Raw genomic sequence first — 13,074 nt, forward strand, 5'->3', positions numbered from 1 at the left:
GAAGTAGGAGGAGGACATGGAGTTGGAGGGGTGGGGAAGAATGTGGGAGGGAGGCGAGGGGAGATGGAGGTGGAGAGAAAAGGTGCAAAAAAACTACTTCGGCTCTACATCACGATTTTTTTTTTCGTTTATTATTGGAGTTTGCATTGTTTTTGTGTTTTGTTTATTGATAGGAATGTAAATCAAGATGTAATCCGTAATAAGATCTTGTCTAGCTGTGTTTTTCGTTTCTCGTGGAAATAACACTTTCGGCATTCTATATTTTGAATATTTTTTAATTACCACCCTTAGGATATTTTGGTGTTTGATTTAATACTTAAAAAAATATGAAAAACATGACCCAAGTAATAACATTCCATGAAATTTAGTCTATGTATTCGTATTTTCAAATTCAAAAAATTTCACGGTACCCAAATAAAAAAACAAAAATCTTTACACGACGAAGAATCCGTGTTTTCTTTATTTCACTGAAAAGTAATTTTTTTTCGTATTCGGAAAATTAAACATAATGTAGTGTGGCTGGATTTTCCTTCTCGACATTATGATGTGTTTATTTGCCGTTATTTTGAATTATAGACCGTTCGTTGGACTTCCTTTTGTAAAGAATAGACTCGATAACGTTTTTATAATTTGGTTATTAGTTAAAGTATTTGCTGCGTCTAAAAGTGTAGTCCATTACAGTTTGGGCGCCTTTTTTCTTGTGGCTATTTTTAAAATGAATTACACACGTAAATATTCGGCTTCAGGGGCACCTCAGCCATGCCTTCCCCTTAGGGTCAGTCCACCAATGTTTGGCTGCACTCCCCTATGTTTCCAGACCCAGAGAGTGAAGCAAACCCAGAATCAACCATCAAAATTGATAAATAACCCATTACTGTGTTAAATAAGGCTATGGTTAGGTATATCCCTGTTCAGACCGCCAGGTGCCCACCATGACCGGGACTAGACACCGACCCCCGGCCCTTCCCATGTCAACTCATCAACATTTCCTTCAATTCTCAGTGTTTCTCAGGCATTTTCTGTTGTTTCCCACCTAAAATGCATAAAGAGGAGGAAGAAATAGGGAATAGAAGTATGTGAAGAAATATAGTGGTAGTACCACCAGCAGAAGCAGCATTATATCGTTTTGTATGTGTGTGTGTGTGTGTGTGTGTTTGTCTTTGTGTGTGTTTGTGTGTGTTTTTATGTGTGTTATATAACCAAGGAAGAGGCCATCATCACTTTACAGTTCTCGCTAGAATTGAACAGTGCCATGGTGTAGAGGTTAGCATACTCGGCTCACATCACAGAAGGCCCGTATGTGGGTTGGAGTTTGTAGTGCGGCCAGATAAATGAGCAGTACTCTGAATTAATGTGTAGGTTTTGTTCACCAGGGATCAAGTAGATATGGACTTGACTAGTGACAGCTGCCATGAATAAGGATGAAAAATGTTGCTTATGTTAGAAATATAGGTAGGAAAACTGCTTCATCAATTAGGGAGTGGACTGTACCTTGATAAATGACCATGAGATATTATGATGGATGCCGTGGTAGATAAGTATGTAGATTATGTACAGATAGGTAAATGTGTCTTATTAAGATGGATGTCGTAGTAGATGGATAGTTAGTATGTAGCTAGATAATGTACAGATGAAGAGATAAGTAAATGTGTCTGTATGATTTACCTAGTTGTGGTTCACAGGAAGGTGTAATCTCATGGTATATATCCAATCTCTACATCCCTTATCCAGTTCTTAAAAGCATGGAGAGTTTTGGCTTTCACAATTTCCTTAGTCAGCTCATTCCATTTATTCACTTTTCTATGAAACATGGACACTCCTGGCTAGAAAAGTAAGTGTTTATGGTTGATGGACACACCTGCCTTGCCCCGCCAGGTATGTGCTGGGGTCTGAGGAGCTGCGGGTGCTGGAGCAGGAGATGCAGCGGCTCTTCATGCTCGGGTATCGCTGGTCGCACACCTACACCCAGTGCGTCCTGCAGACACTCCTGCGCTCCTTCAGGGATGGGTGAGTAGTGGTGCTACAGTGGCCACCCGGGGCTGTGTTCTTTTGTTCATGACTCCATCTCACTGTTAGGGTGTTATGGAAGTAGTCTTACCCTTTATTTCCAGACACTGACTTTCATGGCATATTTACTTTAGTTCATGACTCCATTTCATTGTTCCTTAGAGTCATATGGAAGTATAGTCTTATCCTTAATCTCCAGACAGTGAGTTTCTCGGCAAAATGTGATGCTTCTTCAAGACGTGATATATTTGTTAAAGATATTGGCAGTAAAATGAAATAGCTAACTGAATATTAACATAACATAGCCTAATCTTCACATGAAAAATGCTACTCTTATTTTGTGTGATATTCATTTCTTGCATGCGCTGAACCAACAAATGTATATGTATTGTGAATATTCTGATGTGAGGTGATAAAACTCCACCCGATGAATGAATTAAAGGAGATATTGAGGCAGAAATATGATTAGATTTGATTAATGGCTGAAATTCAATATTATGGTGATCCTACTCTTACATGTATTATTGAAGTGACATGACGTGGAGAGCAAGATGACAAGGTTACTGTTGCAATAAGTCCCTGTGGTGCTTGCAAGGGCAGACAACTGGAAAGTGTTTATTAATTGCAATGTATTTACAGGAAACAATACTTCATCTTTCTTTTCACTTTTGTCTAATGGATTCTTGATAATGTGTAATGCCAAACTTCATTTTCTGTAGTTTCTACTTGTTCTTATGCCTCAAAATATATGCTGAGTGAATGGATAGCGTGTTTATAGTGGAGTTAAGTGAGTGTGTGTGTGTGTGTGTGTGTGTGTTACAAAATAAGTGTTAGTTTTTGCACCAAAGACTGTATTTTTTCTCTCTCTCTCTCTCTCTCTCTCTCTCTCTCTCTCTCTCTCTCTCTCTCTCTCTCTCTCTCTCTCTCTCTCTCTCTCTCTCTCTCTCTCTCTCTCTCTCTCTCTCTCTCTCTCTCTCTCTCTCTCTCTCTCTTTTGTGTAGATTTGAAGTGACAAACTTTCAAACGTGGAAATTACAACCTTCACTTTCCCTCATGTAAATTTTGACCTTTTTTTCTTCCCTACCTGTATTAAGGATTGCCCACCTGCCTGTCTCCACCTGTTGTCCACCTGTTTATCCATGTGCTTCTGTCCATCTGCCTCTGTCCATCTACCTCTCACCACTTGTCTGTCCACCTGCCTCTGTCCACCTGCCTCTGTCCATCTGTCTCTGTCCATCTGCTTCTCTCCACCTGCCTCTGTCCACCTGTTTCTGTCTATTTACCTCTGTCAACATTCCTTTATCTACCTGCCTTTCATCTATGTAGTCTTTTTGTTTAGTCGTTTTTATCGCCCTTGGTCAGATTTCCGTTTACAAAAAAAAATAGATAAATAAAAATAGATAAATAAATAAATAAATAAAAATAAAGAATATGCAACAGCTCTCTTTGCTAAACCACTGAGTCTGGCTGTCTCTCCTTGACACAGGGTTGAGTTTGACATCAGCACCTGCAATGGAGATCTGGACCAGGACCTTGAGGGGGCACTGAAGGCCATTGAAGGAGAGGAGCTGGTAAGACACACACTAACATTTCCTCCATTGTATTGCTGTTTTAAGACCAGTGCATGCTGTATTGAAAGAGGCTGAAGAGAAGGGAGAGTTAATGGTGTTTTAAGACTGTAAATGTGGTGTTTTTAGTCAGAATATGCAGTGTTGAATGAGGCTAAAGAAAAGGAAGAGATAATGTGTTTTTTTTTAAGGTAAGTGAATGCAGTGTTGAAAGAGGGTGAAGTGAAGAAATGTTATGGTGTTTTGAGACAAGTGAATGGAGTATTGAAAGAGGCTAAGTGATGTAATATTATGTGTGTTTTTGAGTCAGTATATACATTATTGAAAGAAACTGAAGGGAGAAAATGTTAGGGTATTTTAAGACAAGTGAATGCAGTATTGAAAGAGACTGAAGTGAAGGAATGTTATGGGTGTTTATTGAGTGTAATGTCTCATGTATGTAATGAGAAAGGTTATGGTGGTATTAGAAGGTTATGGTGTCCTCTCAATGGTGTTATATGTCACTTTAGATAGATAGATTGATGGGTGCAGGTTTTTCTAGTGTTAGGTACTTAGTCTTCTGAAATAGTGAGGAACTGGTGGGTGAGGCAAAACATAAGTGAATAAAGTTAATATAGAGGACTTTTTTGACGTACATTTACAAGATACTAAAGAAAAAAAGGACTATTACAACTGCTTCTAATAGCTGAGACTTATCAAGAAACACTGCCTATTAATAATGTTGTATCTGTATTAGCACTGAAAACAAGGTAACAGCAGACACAGCTGGTGGTTGAGCCAGAAGAAACAAAGGAAAATGACTATTATAACTGTTTCTAATGGCCATTACAACTACTTCTAATGGGGAGTTTAGTTGAGAGTGATCAAGAAACACTTATAAATAATGTCACATGGGAGAACAAGATAACAGGAGACACTGATGGTGGATTGCTGGATGAACAAGAAAAAAGATACTAAAGAAAAGAACCATTACAACTGTTTCTAATAGGGAATTTAGCCAAGACTTTACAAAAAGCACTACTGATAAATAATAGCACATCTGTATTAGCATTGAGAACAGGGTAATAGCAGACACAGATGGTGGAAGAAGATGCTAAAGAAAGAAAACTGTTAAAGCTACGTGTAGCAAGGAATTTAACTGAAACTTAACAAGAGACACTTATAAACAATGACACACTCGAGAACAGGTAACAAGACACAGGTGACCCCAACGACCCCTCCTACTTTCCCAGGTTGACCCGCGTGACCTGGCCATCGTCCGCTTCACTCCTTCCGTCACCGACCCTCACTCGGACTATGCTGATGAGGTGTACTTCCCACCAATCAGGGAGGAAATGGTCTCCAGCCACCTGGACTCCACCGGCGGCCTCCACCAGGTACGCTGGATGTGCAGGTGGTGGAGGTGGAGATGGAGGTGGAGGTGGATTTGGTGGTGGTGGTGGTGGTGGTGGTGATGGTAGAGCAGGTGTGACAGAGGTAATTTGAATGTTTTAGGTTATGTTTCCTGATCTGTGTGTGTGTGTGTGTGTGAGAGAGAGAGAGAGAGAGAGAGAGAGAGAGAGAGAGAGAGAGAGAGAGAGAGAGAGAGAGAGAGAGAGAGACCTAAACTAAATTAAAGCAAACTTAACGTAAACTATCCTTGTCTGTCTGTCTGCCTGTTTATTTGTTTATGAGTCTCCTTGCCTCCAGAGAGAGAGAGAGAGAGAGAGAGAGAGAGAGAGAGAGAGAGAGAGAGAGAGAGAGAGAATATACAACCACATCCCATACCTTAAAATACAATAACTAATACACACTTCAGAAAAAAAACAAAAGGATAAACACTACATTTTATTCACTGTCCCATCACTGCAGTTCCCACCAGCACAGAACAGCAAGAAGCAAAGACAGTCACCACCACTACACATCATAACCTTCAAGAATCGCTACATCATGTCCCGTAGAGGAAACATCACAGCACCTTTCCTTTTCACATCAATTAGTGTACCAAAAAACCATGATATTATACCAATAGAAGCAGGATTACAAGACCTTCCCTTTTCACATCAGTCGAGAACCATAACACAGCCTTCAGGAGCAACGCAATATCACAGCACCACAGTAACACCTTCATATAAAAAATTGTAACATAGATACACATCACTAGCAACATTATAACACTTTTTTCACATCAAGAACCATAACACAGCCTTTAGAAGCACCACAGCACCACAGTAACACCTTCCTTTTTAACATCAATCAGTGTATAAAAAAACATAACATGAATACACATTACTAGCAACATTACAACACTTTTTTTCACATTAATCAAGCACCATAACACAGCCTTCAGAAGCAACACAGCACTACAACACCACAGGAACACCATCCCCTGTTAACACCAATCCATCCATCCCTCAGGAGTCCAGCGGCAAGGACCACGAGGGTATTGGTGACCAGGGCCTTTCGTCACACCCCCAAGACAGCCCTCCTACCTCTCAGAATGGCCAGACCAACTCAATCCACTCCAGTGTCTCCAAACTCCTGCAGGTCCAGCCCTCAACCCTCGATGACGGCCATGGCACCACGCACGATGACAACAACATGGCCAACAACTACATCCAAAGCTACCTGGGTGAGGCTTGGGGTAGGATGGGGTAGGTTAGGTTAGGTTGGGTTACATTAGGTTAGGTTTGGTCAAGTTGGGTTAGGTAAAGGTTGGGTTACATTACATTAGATTTGGTCAAGCTAGGTTAGGTTGGGTTGAGTTTAGTTAGCTTAGATTGCATCAGGTTAGGTTGGGTTATGTTAGGTTAGATTAGGTTAGACTTGGTTTTAGGTTAGATTATGTTAAGTTGTGTTAGGATGGGTTAGGTGAGGCTACATTAGATTAAATTAGGTTAGGTTAGGTTAAGTTAGATTAGATTATGTTAGTTACCTGGCTATAGTTAGATTTTGGTGTTGGTTTGATTAGGTTAGGTTACGTTTGGGGATTTTAACTATGCCAATTATGTCGACATCATTATAAGCCTCATCAGACCTATATTTAAGTCTTCATTTTATTTTACTATTATTTATTTATTTTTTTATGTAAGAGAGGAGGACTGGCAAAGAGCAACAAAAATATAAAGAAAAAGGCCCACTCAGTCACCAGTCTTCTTACAGAGTGGAAAGAATTAGCATTTAGTTAGTACAAGTCTCTATCTCAAACTAGCCAGTCAGAAACAGTCATAACTTATTCTATTTCATATGAGAGGAAGAAAAAGGCCCAATGAGGTGCTAATCTGAAACAAGTAAAAAAACAGTAATAAAAGTTGATAAATTTCTTGAAACAAAAGCTCGTATTCTCAAACACTTGTGTGCTTCACCTCCACTATCTCAAAAGGATTTGTTTATATTTACACTAGATTTTTTAAGGAGCTTTTATGGTTCTAGAGGCAGATTGACAAGATTTCTGCATTGAAATCCCACTAATTACTTCTGTGGCCTTGGAAAATAGTGGTAGTGAGAGAGCAGAGTGTTTCTGAATACAGACCTAACATCAATAATAAAACTAACACCACTAATGAAACTAAACACTAACACCTGGATACAGTAATGAAAATAAAAAGAAGAATAAAAATACTAATGAAACTCAGTAAATGTCTTGAAACCAACAGACCTAACAGCAGTAATAAAAACCAATACTACTGATGAAACTTAAAACTATAGCCTGTCTATTCTAAATCAGTCTGAATGGTGTCCCAGGGAATGCTTGGTTGTCAAATCTTGAAGCAATCTGTGATCTATCCTTGTAATAAGTGCATCGATCAACAGAAAACAAGTATTACTCACATCAAATCAATTATGTTCTCAATAAGCTACAATAGGTTTTAAATTCAGGAGCTATTTTAGAGTAACAGACTAGTGATGTGGTAGAATCATTATTGTTTAGGTTCCCACTGTTAGTTTTCCTCCTATGATGGTGTAGAGTCTGTATTGCTTCGGTGTTCATCATTCTTTTACAGTAGACAGACTATCATACCAGGATACAGTAATGAAAGTAAAAAAAACTAATGAAACTTGATTAATATCTTGAAACTAATACCAGGACACAGTACGAAAAGTAAAAAAATAGAAAAACCACTGACTGAAACTTAATAAATGTCTTGAAGCTAACACCAGGACAGTAAGAAAAACAATTTAAAAAAAACACACTAACAAAACTTTATAAATGTCTTGAAACCAACACCAAGACACAGTAGGAAAGATAAATAAACACTAAATAAAGCTTGATAAATGTCTTGAAGCTAACACTAGGACACAGTAATGAAACTAAAAAAAGATGAAACACACTAACAAAACTTTTATAAATGTCTTGAAACTAACACCAAGACACTGAAAGAAAAATAGATAAATGGTAAATAAAACTTGATAAATGTCTTGAAGTTAACACCAGGACGCCTCATCTCTGTACAGACGGGGACTCGGACCACACCAACGAGGTCTACCCGCAGCACTACCAGCCGTACAGCAAGAGGGGATACATGGACACCCGTGGACAAGACCTGGACCTCAGCAATTACACACCTCGACTCAGCTCCAAGAACATTTTCCTCACTTATGACAGGTTCGACGGAGGGATACTGTAGTGTGTTGTGATGATGTTTTGGGTGTTTTTTAAGAGATCAGGAAGAATATTAGTGTTTTTGATGTTATTTAAGGGATTAGGAAGATTATTAGTGTTTTTGATGTTGGTTTTGATTTTTTGATAGGGCCATGAAAAATAGTATTAGTGTTTTTTATTGTTTTTGATGTTTTTTAAGAGTTCAGGAAGAATATTAGTGTTTTTGATGTTGTTTTGATTTTTTGTAAGGGTTCAGGAAGAATATTAGTGTTTTTGATGATTTTTAAAATTTTATAGGGATCAGGGAAACTATTAGTGTTTTTATGTTGTTTTTTATGTTTTCTTTTTCAATGTGATTTCAATTTTTTTTTTTTTTTATGGTTTCAGGAAAAAAGTATTAGTTTTTTTATGATTGCTGTTAAAATGTTTTTTATTTGAGAGGGGGCCAGGAAGGATCTTAGTGTGTTATTGTTTTTGTTGCCGTTTTATGATTTGGCCAGGAAGAATCTTAGTGTCTTTAATGTTGTTTTTACTGTTATTTTGTGACAGGTGGATTGGAAGAATATAATTGTTTTCAAAGTTGTTTTTACTGTTCTTTTTTGAGACGGAACCAGGAAGAACCTTAGTGTGTTTTTGAGGTGTGATTTTACTTTTGTTTTATGAGATGGAGCCAGGAAGAATTTAAGACTCAGAAAACTTGGAGAAAGTGAAAATTTTAGATGGATAAAACAGGTGTATGTGAGGAAATGAGAGGTTAAATTTGTCCTCTCTGCATATAAGAGTGACATGCAAAAAATGTGAGTCTGCAAAGTTAAATGATAATGAGAAAAAGTTACACCAGAGCTTTTGAATCCATCTCTTCATCAACCAAGTGTCCTCAAATCAACACCACTTAGTTATTACAGGACTGCAGCACAAAACAAGGTTCTGGAAAGTTAAATAGAGGAAAACTAGCACTAAAAAAACTATCAAATCATCAGTTAAATTATCCTTCCTCATATCAATAGCTGTTAGAAAGACATAGGCAAACATTAGCTGTTAGAGAGACAAAACAAACATAGGAACAGCACAAGACAAGCACAAAACAAGGCCCTAGAAAGTTAAGCAGAGAAAAACTAGCATTAAAACTTTCAATTTCATCAAACAACTGTCCTCATATTAACACCCTTAGCTATTAGAAAGACAACAACAAACATAGGCATGAGACAAGCACAAAACAAGGCCCTAGAGAGTTAACTAAAGAAAAACTGGCACTCAAAAACTTTCAAATCCATCCCTCAATTAAACTAGCCATCCTCATATCAACACCACTTGGATATTAGAACACTGTAACACAAAACAATGCCCTGGAAAGTTAGATCAAGGAAAACCACCACTAAAGCTATCAAATCCACTCATCAACTAACTGTCTTCGTATCAGCATCCCTTAACTATTAGAAAGACAAAACAAACACAGGAACAGGACCGCAAAGGCACAAAACAAGGTCCTAGGGAGTTAGATAGAGAAAACTAACACTCTAAAACTGAAATCCACCCATCAATTAAACTAACCATCGTCATATCAACACCCTTAACTATTAGAAAGACAAAACAAACACATGAACAAGACAACACAGGCACAAAACAAGGCCGTAGAGAGTTAGATAGAGAAAAACTACCACTAAAATTCTCAAATCCATCAACCAACAGTCCTCACATCAATATCACTTATTTGTTAAAGAACTAGAATTAAACAAGGCTCTAGAAATTAAATAGAGAAAAACTAGCTCTAAAACTCAAATCCAGTGACCAACAGTATATCAGTACCACTTATTTATTAGAAGACTAGGATGAAATAAGACTAGGATGAAATAAGGTCCTGGAAAATTAAGTACAGAAAAACTTACCACTAGAACTTTCAAATCTATTCAAGCAACAGTCCTCACCAACATTACCACTTACCAAAAGACTGTAGCACAAAACAAGGCTCTAAAAAATTAAGTAGAGAAAGAATACCACTAGAACTTTCAAAATCTATCAAGCAACAGTCCTCACCATCATTACCTCTTACCAAAAAACTGTAGCACAAAACAAGGCTCTGTAAAGTTAAATAGAAGAAAACTAGTATTAAAAACTTTCAAATCTACTAATGAACAGTCCTCACAATCATTACCACTTATCTGTTTACCTTATTATGGCTTTGTTTGCCCTAGAAAGTTAAATAGAGAAAGATTACCACTAAAACTTTCAATCTATCAATTAACAGTCCTCACCATCACTACCTCTGGTCAAAATAATGTAGCACAAAACAAGACCCTGGAAAGTTAGATAGAGAAAAACCACCACCGAAACTCAAATTCATCAACCAACATTCCTCACCAACATTACCTCTTACCGAAAGACTGTACCACAAAACAAGGCTGCAAAAAGTTGAATAAAGAAAGAATACCACTAAAAACTTTCAGATCCACTAACCAACACTAACCAATACTCCTCACCATCATTACCACTTATCAAAATACATACTGCAGCACAAAACAAGGCTCTGTAAAGTTAAATAGAAGAAAAATACCATTAAGAACTTTCAAATCCACTAACCAATACTCTTCACCATCATTATCACTTATCTATTTGACTTATTCAGGTCTTTGTTTGGCCTAGAAAGTTAAATAGAGAAAGGTTACCACTGAAACTTTCAAGCTATCAAGCATCAGTCCTCACCATCACTACCTCCACCAACAGGGACCGTGACTCCTCCTCCTCTGGGAATCGCTACAGAGATGATGACCGGCAACCTTTTGATGAGCAGTTCATGAGGGACGAAGAGGAGGAGGACAGCCGGGATGAGGTGTTCGGGGAGGAGCCAACCAGACCCATGTACAGTGAGGGAGGCATGCAGTATGTCCCACAGGTGGAGAGCAATGTGAGTGCTTTTGTGTGTGTGTGTGTGTGTGTGTGTGTTTATGTAAGAGTGAGAACTACCAAAGGCAAAAAAAATTAATATTAGAGAAAAAAAAGGCCCACTTGAATCGTTGTGTGTGTGTGTGTGTTTACCTAGTTGTATATACCTAGTACTATGTGACAGAGTTCAAGTGAGGCTCATAGTGACCTGTCTTCATATCTACATGTATCCAACTTGTCCTTAAATTTGTGCACACTTCTTGTTGCTACAGTCTCTTCACTCAGTCCATTCCTGATGTCCTATGTAGAAAACTGAACTTTTTAATGTTCCTCAGATATTAAGTATTTTATGATCTTCTTGGAATGTCCTCTTGTCTGTGTGTGTGTGTGTGTGTGTGTGTGTGTGTGTGTGTGTGTGTGTGTGTTTCAGATCTTGCTACGTTTGAGGAAGAATGGTTGCTTATCTGAATTTAGTTATGTTTATTATTATTGTTTATTTATTTATTTAATTATTTTTTTTTTTTTTTTTTGTGTGTGTGTTTGTGAGTGTGTGTGACTGGTCCTGCTGCATTTCAGAGACCCAGTAACACCTACCTGAACCAAACCTTCCCATTTACCTAAGTCCCATTTAAGTCCTAGTAATACCTACCTGAGCCAAACCTTCCCACTGAAGTCCCATTAAGTCTCAGTTAAGTCCCATTGATGTCCCATTGAAGTCCCATTAAGTCCCATTGAAGTTCCATTAAAGTCCCAGTCCCATTAAGTCCCATTAAGTCCCATTAAGTCCCAGTTAAGTCCCATTGAAGTCCCAGTAAGCAGGTGAACCAAACCTTTCCTCCCTTCCTTCCCCAGCGCGGTGTGATGGAGGAAGACGATGAGGGGTCCTGGTCCAACATGCCTGAGGTATTCCCTGGCGGCTCCATGGTGCAGCAGAACTATGGGGGTTACCGCAGCCTGCCCAGTGACCTGCAGGGGTACCGGGGCCGCCTGCGCAACACCCCGGACTACAACACCATGCGGAACCTGCCCACCGACCCTCAGGACTACAGCAGCATCACCAACATGAACCTCCCTGGCTATATGATGCGTGGCGTTCCGATGATTACCGCTACCAGGATATGGCCGGCCTGTCTGATGACCTGCAGTACGGCGACCTCCAGGCACCACTGCAGGCACCACGCGGCACCCTGCGCATGGCCGGCACTCCCATGGCTGGCCTGAATGGGTATGGTGGCATGAGAACCCCTTGGAATGTGGCTCTTCCTCCTCGTAATATGATCGGAATACCGGACGTCTGGGAGCAGCAGAGTCTCAGAGGCCCCATGTCCCTGGAGAGTAATCCTTGGGGCTACAGGCGCTATGGGGGAGTCCAACGGGGGAGCTACGCCTACCAGCCACCCCGCAGGGACGGCCCCCCTATGCAGCGGCTTATGATGGAGGGATATCCCAGCCAGGCGCCCCAGCAGGAGGCCGACCTCATGCCCTACAAGTCAGTGTGAGTCTTGTGTCTTGTCTTTTTTCCAATTCCTTTAAGTACTTCATACACACACACACACACACACACACACACACACACACACACACACACACACACACACACAGTAGTAACTTAAACCCACAACCATATAACCTCCATTTCAAGGCTTAATTTTCACCACCAAATCACACTCAAACAAACAATTGATTCCCTAACTCATAAAATCTAAGGAAACGAAAGGAAAAAAAAGACAACACACAAAATTAAATCAATAAAACCTGACTAATAGAGAAACCAAATCCGATCTTGACACTCCCTCTCAAAACTCGCCTTCCTTTCCCTCACAGGTTTGGCTCACAGTTGAACAGTCTGGAGGGCTACGACGAGGAGGAGCAGGACTACAATGACTATGGGATGCTGGGAGACTACACTGACTATGACCAGTATGATGACAACCAGTTTGGCCGGCCACGCACCTTCCCTTACATGCAGAAGTTTGTGAAGAAGGACGAGGAGACGATTGGTGAGTTCTGGTGATCTGGTGGAACTGGTAATCAAGT

The 13,074-nt window shown here is 39.5% G+C and overlaps 1 protein-coding gene across 2 annotated transcripts in view; it reads left to right on the forward strand.

Annotated features, from left to right (window-relative positions):
• Positions 1 to 12,396, forward strand: part of LOC123508987 — a 66,518-nt gene extending 54,122 nt beyond the window's left edge. For both annotated transcript variants that reach the window (XM_045263092.1, XM_045263093.1), the window contains exons 5-11: positions 1,876 to 2,007; positions 3,494 to 3,578; positions 4,808 to 4,951; positions 5,973 to 6,186; positions 8,010 to 8,160; positions 10,879 to 11,059; positions 11,890 to 12,396. In XM_045263092.1, coding sequence (XP_045119027.1) covers positions 1,876 to 2,007; positions 3,494 to 3,578; positions 4,808 to 4,951; positions 5,973 to 6,186; positions 8,010 to 8,160; positions 10,879 to 11,059; positions 11,890 to 12,258 — 1,276 coding nt within the window. In that variant the 3' untranslated portion in view covers positions 12,259 to 12,396. The remainder of the gene's footprint in view (positions 1 to 1,875; positions 2,008 to 3,493; positions 3,579 to 4,807; positions 4,952 to 5,972; positions 6,187 to 8,009; positions 8,161 to 10,878; positions 11,060 to 11,889) is intronic.
• The last annotated feature ends 678 nt before the right edge of the window (positions 12,397 to 13,074 follow it).

The sequence above is a fragment of the Portunus trituberculatus genome, chromosome 25 (genome assembly GCF_017591435.1).
Source record: "Portunus trituberculatus isolate SZX2019 chromosome 25, ASM1759143v1, whole genome shotgun sequence".
Lineage (NCBI taxonomy): Eukaryota > Metazoa > Arthropoda > Malacostraca > Decapoda > Portunidae > Portunus > Portunus trituberculatus.